The sequence below is a fragment of the Sinocyclocheilus anshuiensis genome, unplaced genomic scaffold (genome assembly GCF_001515605.1).
Source record: "Sinocyclocheilus anshuiensis isolate Anshui unplaced genomic scaffold, SAMN03320099.WGS_v1.1 scaffold434, whole genome shotgun sequence".
In the NCBI taxonomy this organism is placed as follows: domain Eukaryota; kingdom Metazoa; phylum Chordata; class Actinopteri; order Cypriniformes; family Cyprinidae; genus Sinocyclocheilus; species Sinocyclocheilus anshuiensis.
In genome coordinates, this window is record NW_015544145.1 from 117,983 (window position 1) to 134,732 (window position 16,750).

General features: G+C 34.9%; 3 protein-coding genes across 3 annotated transcripts in view; 2 read left to right on the plus strand and 1 right to left on the minus strand.

The window, feature by feature from the left end:
* Window positions 1-594: 594 nt before the first annotated feature.
* Window positions 595-2,534, minus strand: LOC107695110 (GTPase IMAP family member 4-like). Its single transcript, XM_016494917.1, has 3 exons — window positions 2,483-2,534; window positions 2,180-2,257; window positions 595-1,430 (listed from the first exon to the last, which is right to left on the minus strand). The coding sequence occupies exons 1-3, from the start codon at window positions 2,532-2,534 to the stop codon at window positions 595-597; spliced, it is 966 nt and encodes a 321-aa protein (XP_016350403.1).
* Window positions 2,535-3,794: 1,260 nt separating this feature from the next.
* On the plus strand, window positions 3,795-10,165 carry LOC107695117 (peroxisomal membrane protein PMP34-like). Its single transcript, XM_016494923.1, has 9 exons — window positions 3,795-3,974; window positions 4,496-4,556; window positions 4,643-4,709; window positions 4,814-4,965; window positions 7,073-7,189; window positions 7,283-7,431; window positions 8,080-8,175; window positions 9,581-9,666; window positions 9,841-10,165. The coding sequence occupies exons 1-9, from the start codon at window positions 3,900-3,902 to the stop codon at window positions 9,989-9,991; spliced, it is 954 nt and encodes a 317-aa protein (XP_016350409.1). The 5' UTR covers window positions 3,795-3,899; the 3' UTR covers window positions 9,992-10,165.
* A 2,296-nt stretch (window positions 10,166-12,461) lies between these two features.
* Window positions 12,462-16,750, plus strand: part of LOC107695127 (MKL/myocardin-like protein 1) — a 69,815-nt gene continuing 65,526 nt past the window's right edge. The window contains exons 1-2 of the mRNA XM_016494937.1: window positions 12,462-12,526; window positions 15,443-15,505. The gene's annotated coding sequence lies outside the window, so the exon portion shown is untranslated. The remainder of the gene's footprint in view (window positions 12,527-15,442; window positions 15,506-16,750) is intronic.

Below are 16,750 nucleotides of genomic sequence, written 5' to 3' on the forward strand. Positions count from 1 at the left end.
CCCCTTAAAGGAATCTATTCCTGATTCCAAGCCTTGAGCTCTACCCCGGGCCCAGGAGTTCTGGTCCTAACAGGTAAGTTTTTGGGGTATGTAGCCTAGGCCTTTGGCCGTAAGGAATGATGTCACTGACAGCCGTCTTAACGTCCCAGGGGCAACTCCCATGACTATGGTAGAGTTGGTGCTTAGTGCTCGCCATAGTTCTGGCATGTACTCCCCTCAGCATGGTGGCGTGGGTATACCGTTCCCCATAGCGACCCCTAGAGGACGCAGTTCGAAGTTCCCATGAACGATTTTTCTCAATTCAGTTGATAGTTTTTCATTATGTAAAAGTTTCTTCTTCCGAGTTATTTTTACACTGATTTAGCATTTTTTTCCAAGGTATTATAGTGATTTAATTTGAATGAACAAAATTGATCAGACATCATATTTGACATTAATGATAGAATTTATGGAAAAGATATAACCTCTCAGTCATTTGGTAGATGTTTTGGCACATATTTTTCATACATTAGCCTACACTAAAAACAATCATTTTACTCGGACAAGAATCACATATATAATCACGCAAGTTTTGTCAAATAATTGTTAGAGTTTCTAGGTGGAACACTTTTGGCCTGATGAGTGGCGTTTGGCTAGACTGATGGACATTTTTTGTTTGGCTGGATTCCCAGCCTTTTTTCTTGCATCATCTTCTTCCGTTCTCCAAAGTTCCCGCTTTTTTCTCTCCACCTCCTGCTCAGTTCTGTTGTATATCACCAGCTCTCTCTCCTTCTGTGCAATGTTCTCCTTTCTCTTCTCTAAAATCTTCTCCATTTTCTTCCTGATCTTCCTCTCTGAGGCCGGATAAAAAGACAACGTGTAGCAGCTCTTTCCATTGATGGCCACGAGGGTCTCGACTTTCTTCAAGAGTTCTGTCACGGGCTCATAGTTTGTCGCGTCCTTGTTATTGAAGAACAGGAACCCACCGCTGCACTTATGGATGAAACTGCGGAGCTCCTTGTCTGAGCACGCGATGACGTCATTTGGCGCCTTTCCCTCCAAACGATCTCCGTGAGTGAACACGATGATGGTGTACTTCCAGATACTCTCCCCAAACATGCTCTCGATGAGTTTATGCATGCTTTTGTCATCATTAGTTAAGTTCCCAACAGGCATAACCAGCAGAAACACGTGTGGTCCTGGAGTATACAGAGAGATGGACTTTAGGATCTCTCGGGTCACTTCCCTCTCCGTATGGCCGATCCTGTTCAGACCTGGCGTGTCGATTATGGCCACGGGCCGGTCGTTGATGTTCCCAGATGCTCTTTCACAGAACTGTGTGACTCTGCTCAGCTGCATGTCTGATTTAAAAGCATTGCACCTGAGGATGGTGTTTCCGGTGGAGCTTTTTCCAGACCCTCTAGCACCCAGTAACATGATGCGCAATTCCTCTGCCACAATCATGAAATATCAAGGTTTTAATCGCACAGAAAGAGTTTAAGATAACTGTTTAACCCTTATAGTATGTCCATGTTCATTTTAATAACTTGAAAAATGTAATTAAAATGTAAGTATCAGGGTGACACTACATGTAGTTTCCAAATCTTATGTGATCTGATTATGACAAATGCTTAATATGCTTCATAAAATGCTATAGTCATCCTTCATGACAATGTTAAATTACATATTTAATGGGAAAAAAATAATTTTTGTTCTTTTTGGGGTATTTTCCCTCGTGGTCCTGCCTACAAAAAAAATGTCAAATATTGGATTCAATACTTTTCTCGACTTGTTTTCTTTCAGTTAGCACAGGTTTTTTATTTTGGTTTTGGAAGTGATTAATTGTAGGCCTCACTGACCAGAGCTTATGCACAAGTTTTTGAGTGAACATTGCCAAAATTACCCACAAATAATGTTTTTTTTTCAGGTGCATAAGCTCAGTTCAATGAGCCCTATGACCAATCATTTTTTAAAAATAAATATAAAACCTGTGCTAATTGAAAGAAAACAAGTTGACAAAAATTTTAATCTAAGATTTGCTGACAGTATAGCATAATGAGAGATTTACAAGCAATTTTTAAAAGGCTGGTCATTTTTGGAACTGGAACACCAAATTAGTTACAGGATTTTCAGCACAGCACAAGGGTTAACAAAAAGTTTAGATTTTTAAGAAAAATGTGGATGCCATAAAATATCTCACCATGTTCATTTGTTGATTCGGTTAAATTGGTTTCCTCTATGTTTGGCACATTTTCATACAATATTTCATGTGTTGCATCTGTGAAAAAAAGTTACTGCTTGAGTCTAAATAAGACATTTTATATTGACAGGCTATTTGCTGTGTAATCTTTAAGAAATATTGTAATGAAAAAAACATTGATCTTCCTTATCTGATAGTCATTGACAGTTAAAATGTTGTATTGAATAGTTAGTATAATAATGTCATAAGAGATGTCATAAGATGTTGTAAACAGATTGTTTTGTGTTATTCATTGTGACTTACAGCTGGTTGATAAATCCAATGCAGAATCATTCTCATCTTCCTCAGAGTCCATATTATCATGAAGAGTCATTATTTTCTGATGTAAAACGAAGAGAATTGCAAGCATCAAACTGCAGAATGTCATTCTCCTATTCAGTATTTTTGTCTTGTTTTCCGGTCAAATATTATTGCACTAATCTCGTTTTAAGCATAAACCTCAATAACATTTGTAAGATGCTTAAAACAAGCAAAAGGTCCCTGATCTGCTATTTATGAAAAGTTTAGTTTCACTCTGCTTTTTCTGCATCATAAAAGTATAACATCAAGGAGAAAAGAAAATGACTTACCACAGTTGATGAAGTTTAGAGATCAGCATTGACACACTTGCATATGAAGAGTCTCTAGGAAATATGCTGCTTTCTTCTGTGCAATGAAGAGTTTTTCTGTTTGAAGGTAGGTGTAATGTAATCCACACAGGTAGCCTATCGACTTCAGGTAGAGGGCTGGTCTTGTTGAAAGATGCGATCACTTCATTCGACAAGGGTTTCATTGAGGCACAGGACTAGTTTGACATGTTAGTCAAGTATATAGAGTTTGTTTGGCATGTCCTTTTCTGTTCCAGTGAAAAATGCCCCTCCGGCCTTGAAAGTGGGGGTTAGTTTTCGAACTGAGTAATAGAGTAGATTAGGCTGACAACATTTGAACACACACCTGGAAATAATGATACATGTGAACCAGTCAAGACACTTAATTTCACTGTAGTCTGAGCTGTGGCTAAATTTCACAATATCTGTTATCTAATATTCTTTAACAGTTATTGTGACCATTGACTATGCCTTATAGGGCCTATTATAAACAAATTCTTGGTTTCCTTTTTTTGTTTTGTTTTATTATTTCTTTGACAAATCAAGCATTTAATCATTGTTAACATGATTATTAATTTATGTATTTTCATTTTTGCTCTGGAAGATGGTACATCTTACTGTCTTCTGCTTTAGTACATAAACGGAACTTCATAACGCATATATATACAACAAAGCAGGCCAGTCTGAGTATTTTTGTATGATTGTTTTATAACGATTTGAAAGAGAAACCTGTTTAATCATATCTGAGACAGACATATTTCCCCTATTAAATGTTCATTCAGCGTAAATAAACAGTACATTTTCGCTTACAGTCCCCCTTTATTCAAAGCTGTGGGAGCGGTTAAGATAGTTCTGATTGGCTACAGACCTCGAGGTCAAGTGCAACTTTTCTTCAATCATCGTCGAGGAAACTTCTACAAGCATTTTCATTGGCTAAATTGGACCCGGAAGTGGACGTTGACGGGGAAATCTCTTCTCTGGAGCTCTGTATTACTCAGAAATAATATTATTTGCGTTTTAGCTAAATAAAATAAAGAAAGTCACTTTGCAATTGCACCTTAGAGTTTCCGAGGATGGGCTCTAAAGATCTGAAACTCCTGGATGTGTTTTCATACGAGAGTCTCGTGCATGCAGTCGCCGGTGCGATGGTAAAAACAGCTTTTCATCACAACTGTAGGGTTTTTACATGATTTACAGCTTTTGAATGATGACACATGTACGCACATTTATCTACTTTCCTGACCGCTACCTGCTGCGTGACAAAATGAAAAACAAATCAAGAAATGAAATAAAATGTGGCTTTCTTATTTGCTTTGTACCTTTAAAGTCAGCATGTTATATATGACAAAAAAATTATATTATTATTATGATATATAGTAGTATTTTATATAGTAATATGCAAGATAATATTTTGTTTCATTTCATATTTTAAATTTACTATTTAAATTGTAATTATTTACTTTTATTATTAGAAAAATATATGTTATTATGCTATAATACAAAATGTAATATAATTAATATTATATTATTGTAATATAATGTTATGTTTTATATTATATAGTGTAGTATAATATCTATCTATCTATCTATCTATCTATCTATCTATTCCAAGGATAATCCCTTGAGTATATTAAAATCTGTTTATTTAAAGTGATTTATTTGTTTGTAGGGCAGTGTAACAGCAATGACTGTTTACTTTCCTCTTGACACAGCCCGGCTCAGGCTGCAAGGTAAAAAGGGAAACACATGAGTTGAATTTCCTGCTTTTGTTCATGTTTTAAAATACGTGACCACATTTCTTTCTGTTTCTGTGCAGTTGATGACAAGCGGAAAGCCAAATCTACCCAAGCCATTCTGTCTGAGATCATCAAGGAGGAGGGTCTGTAAGTTATGTCACATGCATCTCTTTGTTTTGTGTCATTATCTTTTTAATTTCAGGTTGCAAGCATAACCATGCTTTTTTTTTTTTTTTACTCTCTCTCTCCAGATTAGCTCCATATAGAGGCTGGTTTCCAGTGATCTGCAGCCTTTGTTGCTCAAACTTCGTCTACTTCTATTGTTTCCATAGTCTGAAGGCCACCTGGCTGCAAGGTCAGAGGTCAACACCGGGACGAGACCTCATTTTTGGCATTGCTGCAGGTTTGCTTTTTTCAAAAACATGAAATGATCAAAAATGCAATAGTTTCTGTCATGCACTACTGTTCAAAAGTTTGGGATCAGTAAGATTTTTAATGTTTTTTAATGGAGTCTCTTATGCTCATCAAGGCTGTATTTATTTAATCAAAAATACAGAAGGACAGTAATATTGTGGAATTATAACATTATTGCAATTAATTGTGGTATTATAACATTATTGCAATTACTAAAATTGGTTTCTTATTTTAATATACTTAAAATAATAATCATTTATTTCTATGACGCAGCACTGAATTTTCAGCATCATTACTCCAGTCTTCAGTGTCACATGATCCTTCAGAAATCATTCTAACATATGCTGATTTGTTATCAGTGTTAAAACTGTTGTGCTGCTTAATATGTTTTTTTGGAAACTGTGATACATTTTTCTTTGATTCTTTGATGAATAAAAAGTTAAAAAGAACAGTGTTTATTCTAGGGATGCACGATATATCGGCCACCATATCGGTATCGGCCGATAAATGCTCATTTTTTCTGTTATCGGTATCGGCCCGATAAGAAAATTTGGCCGATATCTTAAAGCCGATAAATAATGCATTATTTCCTTCAGAGACACTTCAGATGCACGCTGTTCGTTTGCAGCCTTTTGTGCAATTGTACGTTGTAATATTGTGTTTATTTGATGTATATCTGATTTATCTCATATAGAATGCGTTTGGTTAAGTTAAAAGAGCGCTTCAGTTTACCAGTGATCATCTTTAGCTCAGCGCACGCAGCTCAAACAGCAGTGCACAACATTAATAACTATGATTGGGAATGTCGTGTATATAACATTCTAATGAGAACATTTTTATAATAAAACGTTGTGAATTCTTTGGGTTTAGTTGCTGTGTTTCAGCGCGTTGTTATGGGAAGAGAGCATCCACAACAGGATCACACATTCTGAGAATTATCGGTATCGGCCAAAATTTTCATATCGGTGCATCCCCAGTTTATTCAAAATATAAATATTTTCTAACAATATAAGTCTTTACTATCACTCTTGCTAAATAAAAGTATTAATTTCTTAAAAAAAAAAAAATGAAAGAAAAATGTACTGACCCCAAACTTTTCAATAGTAATATATGTATATATATTGTAACACAAAATTTCTATTTTGAATAAACACTGTTCTTTTTAACTTTTTATTCATCAAAGAATCCTGAAAAAAATATCACGGGTCCCCAAAAAAATATTAAACAGCACAACTGTTTCCAACATTGATTATAAATCAGCATATTAGAACGATTTCTGAAGGATCATGTGGCACTGAAGTTATTTTAAATTGCAATAATATTTATTTTTCTGTATTTTTGATCAAATAGATACAGCATTGTTGAGCATAAGAAACATCTTTAAAAAACATTACAAAACCTTACCGATCCCAGACTTTTGAATGGCAGTGTATATATTTTGTGCAACCAGTATTTAAACAGAACTGTATGAATGTATTGTTGGTGCTTCCCACAATTTAGCTTTATATTACTTAGTTTCTTGTTTTCATCTTAAGTTATCTTCGTTTCGAACATTAATATTGTGAATTATTAAACGGTTTTGCTGCTTTATTTATACAGAGACCTGTATGATTTTTATTTATTTATTTATTTTTTTTTTTGTGGTAATCATTATTGGGTAGTACCATTCAAAAGTTTGGGGTAAAATAAAAAATGAAAAAGAAATTAATACATTTATTTAGCAATGATGCATTCAATCGATCAAAAGTGAATCCTTTAAAAAATGTATCATGATTTCCACAAAAATACTAAGCAGCAAAAACATTTTTAACATTTTTTCAACATTAGCAATAGTAAAAAACCATTATTAAAGGCATACTTTACCCCAAAATAAAAGTTTTGTCATTTACTTGATTTACTTTTTTTTTTTTATGTTCTGTTGAACACAAAAGAAGATATTTTGAAGAATGTTGGTAACCAAGCAGCTGTTGGTCCCCATTGACTTCCATAGTATTTTTTCCATACTATGGAAGTCAATGGCCACCAGCAACAGTTCGGTTACCTACATTCTTATCAAAACATCTTCATATGTGCTAAACCTTTCTGTCTTCCTTTAGGTGTAGTGAATGTTCTTGTGACCACTCCGCTCTGGGTAGTCAATACCAGACTGAAACTGCAGGGGGAGAAATTCAGAAATGAAGACATACAGCCCACACACTACAACGGAATTATTGGTTATTTTAAAAGACATCATACATGATCTTCATTTCATTGCCTTTAATTCATGTGTGTCCAGTGATGATATAAGGTGATCCGTCTCTCTTTAGATGCGTTTGTACAGATCATGCAGCGGGAAGGAGTGGGTGCGTTATGGAACGGGACGTTTCCCTCCCTGCTGCTGGTGCTCAATCCAGCCGTGCAGTTAATGATCTACGAGGGTCTGAAGAGGCAGCTCATGAGGGGCGTCCACAGAGAGGTCAGAGCAGGCTGCTGATCCCAGAACAGTTTTTAGGGTTTATAATTGACTCAATTTCATGGTAAGAAACTTTTACCATGTTAAAGCTAATACAGTAATGTAAAAACTTTGAATTATCTCTCTGCATACTCAATCATGACAACATATAAATAAACAGATGAGTCTATTCACAAGATTTCTGTTGCCTGGGAAACAGTAGCTACAGCATTTCTGATATTAAAAAACATGCAGATGATGATTCGCTCATTTAGATGCTTGTATTCATGCACAAGCATCTGTCGAGTATGAGTAAACTAAAAAAACATAGCAACATAGAAATATGGTTATGTAACTCCTTGGTAACCATGGATGATGTCACAGTTCGTTGAAGTTTAAATTAGAACATATCAGTGTTTTGGTTTGTCTTTCAATGTGCAGTTTCCTCTGTGTTAACAGCATGTTGATTTATCTACATATTTAAGTTTCTTCACCCAAAAACCTACATTCTGTCATCATGTTGTGGGTTTCGTGATAACGGAGATGGAATGTAAACGCACAATTTACGCGAGCATGAAAATTTGACTAAATCTTCTGTTATAGAGGAAAGACAGACTCTTCATTGTTTAACTTGACTATTTTTCCACTATATTTCTGTCTGATTGTTTATAGCTCTCCTCAGTGGAGGTGTTTCTTATTGGAGCCATTGCCAAGGCCGTTGCAACCACCATAACCTACCCTCTACAGACAGTTCAATCCGTTCTACGGGTAAGACCAGAATACGTTTAGTTTATATTTGCCCAATCAGCTCATATCATGCATATTGGATTATTGGTTCTCAACTGATTTTGTTGCAGGTCTTTGATTTTTATATCCTGTATAAAATAGTTCAGAAGTCTGGGGTTGGTAAGAAAGACATTTTGAAAGAAATAAAGACTTTATTTAAAAGGAGCTTATATACAACTGTTCAAATGTTTGAGGCCAGTAAGAAAAAACGAATAATTCTCTGCAAAAATGCATTAAATGGACACTGTTACAATTGCTATTAATCAAACAATCTGTATCACAGATTCCCAAAAAAATATTAAGCAGAGCAACTGTTCTCAACATCAATAATAATAAGAAATGTTTATTGATCAGCAAATCATCGTATTAGGATCACATTAGTGACACTGAGGACTGAAGTAATTTTTAATAGTGTAAAAGTTTTAATAGAGTTCATTTGAAGAAGTTTGGATAGATGGATAGATAGAGAGATAGAGAGAGAGAGATGATAGAGAGAGATAGATAGATAGATAGATAGATAGATAGATAGATAGATAGATAGACATGAACGAGTGGTTCTATCATAAGCCTGCATAAAACAGTATACAATATAAGTGACAATATACAAGGACAGTAACAACATACACAATGACCTGAAGGATATGCGTGTTCATTCAAAGAAAGGTTTTCCTATGAATTAATTAGAGAACAGTCCATTTGTCTTGGCATTATGTGTCTGTCTTATGAGGAAAATGAGTGAGTTCTCTATCCACATTCCTTTGGGCAATAAAACCAGTGATATCAGCATTGGTTGCCATGGAATCAGAGGCCTATTCTGCCTTCCTGAGGTGTTAAGACGCATTTCGAGGGAAGGGTCCACAGGCCCTCATATGGCTTGTTAACTGAGGGGGGTTACAGAGTATTTGTTAAATATAACTAACAAAAACTATGTTGTGTGTCTGATTGGTCCAGATGCTACAATAGATAGATAGATAGATAGAGAGAGAGTGAGAGATAGATAGATAGATAGATAGATAGATCATCACGGGAATAAATTACACTTTAAAATATATTAAAACAGAACAGTAATAAAAACATTTGTCACAGATGTAAATCACAGATGAATTTGCACCTAAAAACTATACAGATTGGACATGTGACCACTGATGTCAACAACAATAGATAAGTAAGGGAAGAGTTTTTCCCTCCCTTCTAAGAGTTGGTTTTTCGCTCTCTAAACTATGCATGGTTATATGGTTTGGTTAGTTTTATTCTTTGCATTTGCATCCATTAGTTCAGATCTGCTGTGATATATGAAACCAGAGAACCACACTTTTTCTGAAGCTTCAGTTTTGTTTGTGTAATGGTAATATTGTCTGTTTTATCTGTCGTTCTCATTTGTGTTCAGTTTGGACAGCATGGGCAGCCCGCAGATCAGTCCAAACTCCTGAACAGCCTGAGATCTGTCATGTATCTGCTGATCAATAGAGTCAGGTAGAATAACACACATTTCACCTGACCTGATCTTGCCTGTGTAGTGCTAACATATTTCACTCAGTTCATTTTCAGTAGCTGTCACGCAAGTTATTGTCAAGTGATTCATTGGTTTCTGTTGACATCTGAACTCCTCCGCTTGAACTGAGATGTTTGTTGATTGATTTATTGCAGAAAGTGGGGTGTGCTGGGATTGTTTAAAGGCCTGGAGGCGAAGCTGCTTCAGACGGTCCTCACTGCCGCACTGATGTTCTTACTGTATGAGAAAATCGCCAACACCACCTTCAGGGTCATGGGCCTCAGACACACAATGACGGCCCGCTGACCTCTCACAGGAGGTTTATTAGCTCACCGATGTCATAGGAACTGAGTATACCTGTGTTATGAAAAATAGTCAATTGAAAAGTTTTTATTTTTTTATTTTTATAAATGATCAAAATGGACAGGAACACTCAAAAGTTTAGACACACATGACTCAGTTTGTGTTTCTCATGATCTTTAAAACATTTTGATCTATAGGCTTCAGTAATTGTAATAAATAAAATATAAATAAGAAAATAAAATATAAATATTAGGGAGGGGGGGAATTAAAACGAAAATGAGAAATGTTGCTTTGGCAGCTAACTAAGCTAAATAATTAAGTTGTAAGTACAAAAATTACTAAAACTAAAAAGCTACATAGAAAAAAAAACACTTAAACACTAATATTAGAATGAAGACTGAAAATATAAAACAATAGCTAATTTAAAATATTAATAATGCTTTATTAGTATATACATAATACTAAAATAACACTGATTCATAGATTACAAGGTTTACAGTATAAACTAGATATAAAATGTAGCTATTTCAAGGAAGATAAAATATAGAACAGTTTTGATTTGTGAACATTTTTTTTTTTTTTTCTCACTTCCATTATTTCATAGTTTAATGACTTTACTATTATTCAGAAATTCTTAAGAACATACTAAAAGAATGAATAAGTGTGTCCAAACTTTTGATTGATAGTGCATTAATATAAATAATTATCACAAATAGAATGTATGCAATAGTACTGAAATCAATCCCACTTAAATAATTATTGCAATTTTGTACTAATATGCACAAAATGGCCTTAATAGGTCAATACCTTGGTCAGTATTTCATGTAGTTTTTTACTTCATTTAAAATAGGAACTGATTTTGTTTATGAATACCAACAAATCTGGACTGCTTTACCTAGCGTCAAAAAGAAAATGATGTTTTGTAAGATCATTGCTGTCAACATTGGAGCCTGCGCTTAGATCTGCTTTTCTGCATTGATACAGTTTACCGTACAAAAACAACTTCCAGACTAGTTTTTCTGGTTCTGTGTTGGTGATACTTGATTTCACTTGACAACACAAAGCCACTGAGACTGTAACTGACCTTTAACCTAAAATGTTTACAGTCTGGACATAAAAATAGCTTTTTTTTTTTCAGTCTTTCTTGATAAGGGGATGTAGAATAACCACAGTTATGCACAGAAGGCACTTTCTGTTGCACAGAAGGTTTAAGACATTGAAGCTCAAGTGCTTGCTTTATGTACAGACTCGTGGGAATCCATACTGAAATTTAGATAGTAAAATCATTTCTCTCTCAGCACTGATGTTCACACTGTACTAGAATGCGTACAGTTACAGTTATGTTTGAATGTAAAATGTGGACGTTTATTATTGAATGTCAATTAATCTATTAACATAAATTAAAATATTTATTAATAATTACACATCCAAGGTCTGTCAGATGATTCCAAATATAAATAATTTAGATTATTCATTAATGACTGCTTACTGTAGATTTTATAATTGATGTCACATAAAAGTTGTATAATGTTTCTACAATAAAATAATTGATCAATGATAATTCAATTCAATTAAAGTTTATTTGTATAGCGCTTTTCACGATATATCGTTGCAAAGCAACTTTACAGCAAATTAAGTTTCTACAATATTTAGTGGTAGCTTATAATTATACCTAATGTGGTATAACATTGATTGTTTTGCTTTTTTATATTTTATTTTATTTATTTTTTTGTCTTTGCTTTCAATAGAAGCAACCTACATTTTAATAGGGTCAGAAAAACATGCAATTGCATAAATTGGCCTCCAGGAGGCAGTAAGAGCCCTCTTTTTGTGCTGTACTTCAACTCAAAACTCTGTCAAAAGGAAATGTAGCTTTCCATGTCCCCATGGTTTAGTGATTTGTTAAAGATTTTTTTTTTTTAATTAAAATAAATCCAAATAATGTATTTATAAAAATGTTTTTACTTATTACACGCATTATTATTATTATTATTATTACTACTACTACTACTACTAATGTTGTTAGTTCAGGGGTTGCTTGAGTACTCAGAAAGCCGAATCCTCCATTGTGAGAAAAAAAAAAAATAAAATAAAACCTAAATAGAATGTTTTGTGTTATTAGAGATATCTGTGCACTATAAAGTATAGTATTTAAATATGAATTAAATTGAAACCATTTAAATTAAATTAATATAATTTTTACTGTATCAAAAAACGAATGCACACGCTAATTACCATGGTACACACTTATCTATTCCTGTAGTAGAATCTCAACGCTGAGCGTTCCACCACATTCGGGGAGCATTCTAATTGGTCCACTTGTTCCACCGAGAACACTGAGCAGCGAAATGTTATTGGCTTAGTGGGTTCGCGGAAGTCTTCTGAATGAGCCTATTGGCTGTCCGCAATGCCGTTCTTCAAGTCCTCGCCCACTATTGGATGAGTCCTAAAAACAGGCGGGTTTCCGGTTGAAGTTTACTGGATATCGGAAACGATTAGTGAGTGGAGTGCAGACCAGGATGGATTAAGCACTGTAGAGTAAGACAACTGTTAAAGTTATTATTTTTAAGACTTGGTTTGACACGCAGCAGCTGTGCATGCGCAGTCATTTATTCGAATGCTTTCATGGTGTTTATTATTGAATTATAAGCTTGCTGGAAGTTGTACTGTGTAGTTGGGAACAGCAAGCACATGGCCTGAGTTTGCTTGTCAAGTTACTTGCTAGGTGAGACAGCATGTTTTGGGGGCTGTCAAACGTTTGAATGAAGGTTATAAGGGATACAGGTCACCTTGGCCACAGTGGGCACGGGAGGGTGCTTGTGGTCCTGATGCTGTGAAGGTGGGACTGTTATGTAACATGCATCATGACATGGTGTTTTTATTCTTTTATTGCATGCATCTGTCATTAGGTGGTTTTCTGCACTTTTACATTAATGTATTGTCCTGCCATGTAAATACCACAGTGTATGAATACTGTAATCATACAGTACCAAGGTGTGTTAGAGTACCATGGTATTACCATCAGACTTTTTTTTTTTTTTGTCTGGTTGATGCCGATGGTCATAAAGATGCATTTGAACTATATAACTGCATTTTAGCCTTATAAACAATAGTGTAATGTTCTGTTTTGCATTAACGTTAGTGGTTTGCTAAGTCAAATGCTTTTTAGGCTTCTTAGGGTTCAAGGTTCTGTTGTAAGTGTCTTGAGATGTATTGCATGATGCATGAGACTTATTGGTTGCTCTTTCTGTCACATCAGCATTTTAACTGCAGAATGGAAACATGAATACAAGATATTCCACATATACACAGTAATAACACGGTTTATGATCAACAAGCATGACTTGTGAGCTTATGATTCATAGACTAGTGACAAAATAAAGTGGAACAAAAGGAACTCAAACTTCTGCTTCATCTCACACAGTCAAGTCAAGTCACCTTTATTTATATAGCGCTTTTAACAATACAGATTGTGTCAAAGCAACTGAACACAGGAGACTTTGAGATAAACCAGCTTAAATTTATAAAACCGACAGTCCTCGTGTATCCTTGTCAGTGTGTCACTTATGTCTGTGTTCTTTTAGTCATTCTCACTTTAGTGCTTTTTGTCTTGCAGCGCAGGTTTCAAATTTCACATGCAGGAATGTTCCGGGTTTAAAACAAGTTCGATTTTATCAACAGCAGAAATGTGCAACTTGTACTTTTGATAAAGCACTTAATTCTTCCACATAAAAATATGTGTTGTTTGGGTTGCCTTAATGGTCCGGTGGAACTGCTGTTCTAGGTGGATAAATGGTTTATCATTGTATAAATCAGTTTGTCTACTGTGTGGATTTCTGTGTATGTTAACAGTCCTGTTCTGGTATCTTTGTGCGGCCCATGTAGGTACTGAAGCACGAGTAAAAATGATTTTCTGTGGCATGCTGTTGATAGAGCTTTTATTGAGCCCAGAACATTCCTCTGTGGGACAAAAACTTGTGTGTTTTAAAAAGTAAAACTATAGGGCATAGCAAGGGCCAGTGTGAGAGTTTCAGGCTTGTTGATACCAGTGTTGTTTTTGTTAACTAAAACTTAAAAAAAAAAAAAAAAAGCTGTAGGTATTTAAAATAAAGCTGACATAAAATATAACTTGACCTTAAAGAAATTGAAGTTAGAAATGTTGCTTTGGAAGCTAACAGAAATAAAGAAACTTAAGTTGAAATAATGTGTGTACTGTCTATATTTATTATGTTTAGCCGATATAAATACACACACATGCATGTATACATTTCAGAAAAATCTGTTATGTTTATATATCAAATATATTTATAAAATGTGTAAATATTTTCAAAATATATACTGCATGTGTATGTGTTTATATATAAATAATAAATATACACATTACACACAAATATATTATGTAAACAAAAACTTTTATTTTGGATGTGATTAATCACGATTAATCATTTGGCAGCACTATTAAATCTATATAGAAAAATAGAATAAAAACAAAACCTAATAAAGTGATAAGCACATAAAGAAAATACAAAAATTTGAACTAAAATTACAATGAAAATGGAAAATATAAAAATAAAAGCTAATTCAAAATATTAATGAATACTTTAATAGTAGTATGCTAAAATAATATGGTTGATACTGAACATTTTAGATTCATTGATCTTGTACATGCATTTTTATTCCTTGCAAACTTGAACATTTGGCTTTGTGTGAAGTGTTTCACATGATCTTGGTGACAAATCAGAATTTGCAACAACAATGCTGTCTTGCTGGCTAGCTTTTGTGGAAACCGCAAAAATTACTTATCTTAGATAATCTTAGAAACATCATTTTCATAAAATGTTGAAAACTATGAAGCAGTCAGTATTGTTTTGCATTGTGCAAGTATGTGTTATTTTCCAGCAAAAGTTTAGGAAATTGTGAAGTTATATTATATCACAGGGGTGGCGAACGATGATATAACAGCGGTGGCGAACTCCGGTCCTGGAGAGCCGCAGCCCTGCAGAGTTTTGCTTCAACCCTAATCAAACACACCTGAACAAGCTAATCAAGGTCTGAACGGTTACTAGGAAGCTACAGGCAGGTGAGTTTTAATTAGGGTTGGAGCTGAACTCTGCAGGGCTGCGGCTCTCCAGGACCGGAGTTTGCCACCGCTGTTATATCATTTCCAGCTTCTAGTTAAAAAAAAAAAAAAGAAAGAAAAGTAAACTGTTAAGAAAACCTAGCATGGAAAGAAATATATGAATATTTATATAATAAAAATAAATAATATTTATTAAATGTTTCTTAAAATAAAACATAAATAAATGTAAATATTTCTAACAAATATAAAAATACTTTTTTGCAAAATACAAATTGAACATTCTTTTTAATGCCCCTCATGTAAATGGATCTCATAGCTGTTGTTTTATTAGCTAATTTTTTGCTTTTTTCTTTTCCTATTTTTCTTTCTTTCAGGTAATAGTGCCTCACACCTGACATGGAATTACATTGGAGTTTTTTGAGCAGGAAATAAATCAGGTAACCGAATCACAGGCACCTACACGTAAACACCTCTGGGTATTTCCCCGTCACAGCTGCTCGTGTTTATTTTGCTGCTGCGTATGCAGTTGCCAAAACCCCTGATGTTCTCTGTACTTCTCAGAAGCTCTGTTTTAACATCCCTCCAGATCTTCTAATTGTAAGACGTTCACTTCATGCTGTTACAATACTAGGTAAATTGCATATGTGTGAAATACTGTCCACTATAGTTGCAAAATTGGTAGCCATATAGCCTAGTAGTCAAAGTCAATATGAAATGCCATTCACAACCCATTTTGCTTCTGTAATCTGATGTATCTCAGACAGAATAGCAGTATTAGACTGCTTGATTGTGCGATTGGAAGTCAGATGGCAATGTGTGCCACTTGGGTGAGTACCAAGCAGTTGGCCTGGTCGCACCTGGCATGGATTAGCCAGCTGCCACTTTGCAGAGGCACACGGCATGATATTCTGACTAGAGCCCGACCGATATATCGTTTTGCCGATATTATCGGCCGATATGAGCCTGTCGCCGATATATTGGTATCGCCCAGTGACCTCATCTTTTGGGTGAAGTGTGTAGTCTTAAACTGTTGCCTTGTATGTGCCTCACTTGTTTAGCATGGTAAACAGAAAAACCATATAACTGCCTTCCGTTGAAGCTGATAGTACCGCCAGAGAGCATTCCTCCCAGAGGGAATGATGTTTTGCATTCTGACCCAGATAAAAGCAAATGTACTGACCATGAAAGCCAAAATAAGAAACCTGCCCACAGTTTTACAATTCAAAGACCTGAGGGCAACCACATATTAAAAGTTGAGTCAGAATGCAACACATGTTGAGCCGTGGTGTTAATGATGTAGGCTTGGGTGTAAGTCGTACCCTGATCCCATTCCTCACCCTAAAAAGTAGCCAAAACCCCAAAATGTGTGACTTTAATTGGACTTAAAAGATCAGTTGGCTGGGAGGTAATAAAACAGTGTATTGGAAAGACTGTAATGTCTTCTTAGAGTTAGCAGTGATGTACGATTATGATGTCAGTAAGTGCAATATGTTCCCAGCACTGGAGCATCAGTTTCCCATAATGATCAATAAATTATTTACATTTCGTCTTAAGTGTATAGTATAGCAAAGTCTGTGTTGTCATCCGTGATTAGCGTGAGTGAGTGTACTGTTCAACTGTACAGTCAGGATGTCAGAGTGAATGTTATGTGTGTGAGTGTGTGTGTGTATATATATATTTAT

What these genes read in the sequence shown, in the direction of transcription:
- LOC107695110 (XM_016494917.1), bottom strand. Translation starts at nt 2,534, where the DNA reads ATGGACTCTGAGGAAGATGAGAATGATTCTGCATTGGATTTATCAACC. An exon ending in ATTGGATTTATCAACCAGCT is followed by an intron (nt 2,258 to 2,482) that starts GTAAGTCACAAT and finishes TTTTTTTCACAG; the next exon opens with ATGCAACACATGAAATATTG. An exon ending in CGAATCAACAAATGAACATG is followed by an intron (nt 1,431 to 2,179) that starts GTGAGATATTTT and finishes TGATTGTGGCAG; the next exon opens with AGGAATTGCGCATCATGTTA.
- LOC107695117 (XM_016494923.1), top strand. Translation starts at nt 3,900, where the DNA reads ATGGGCTCTAAAGATCTGAAACTCCTGGATGTGTTTTCATACGAGAGT. An exon ending in CATTTTTGGCATTGCTGCAG is followed by an intron (nt 4,966 to 7,072) that starts GTTTGCTTTTTT and finishes GTCTTCCTTTAG; the next exon opens with GTGTAGTGAATGTTCTTGTG. An exon ending in CAGTTCAATCCGTTCTACGG is followed by an intron (nt 8,176 to 9,580) that starts GTAAGACCAGAA and finishes ATTTGTGTTCAG; the next exon opens with TTTGGACAGCATGGGCAGCC.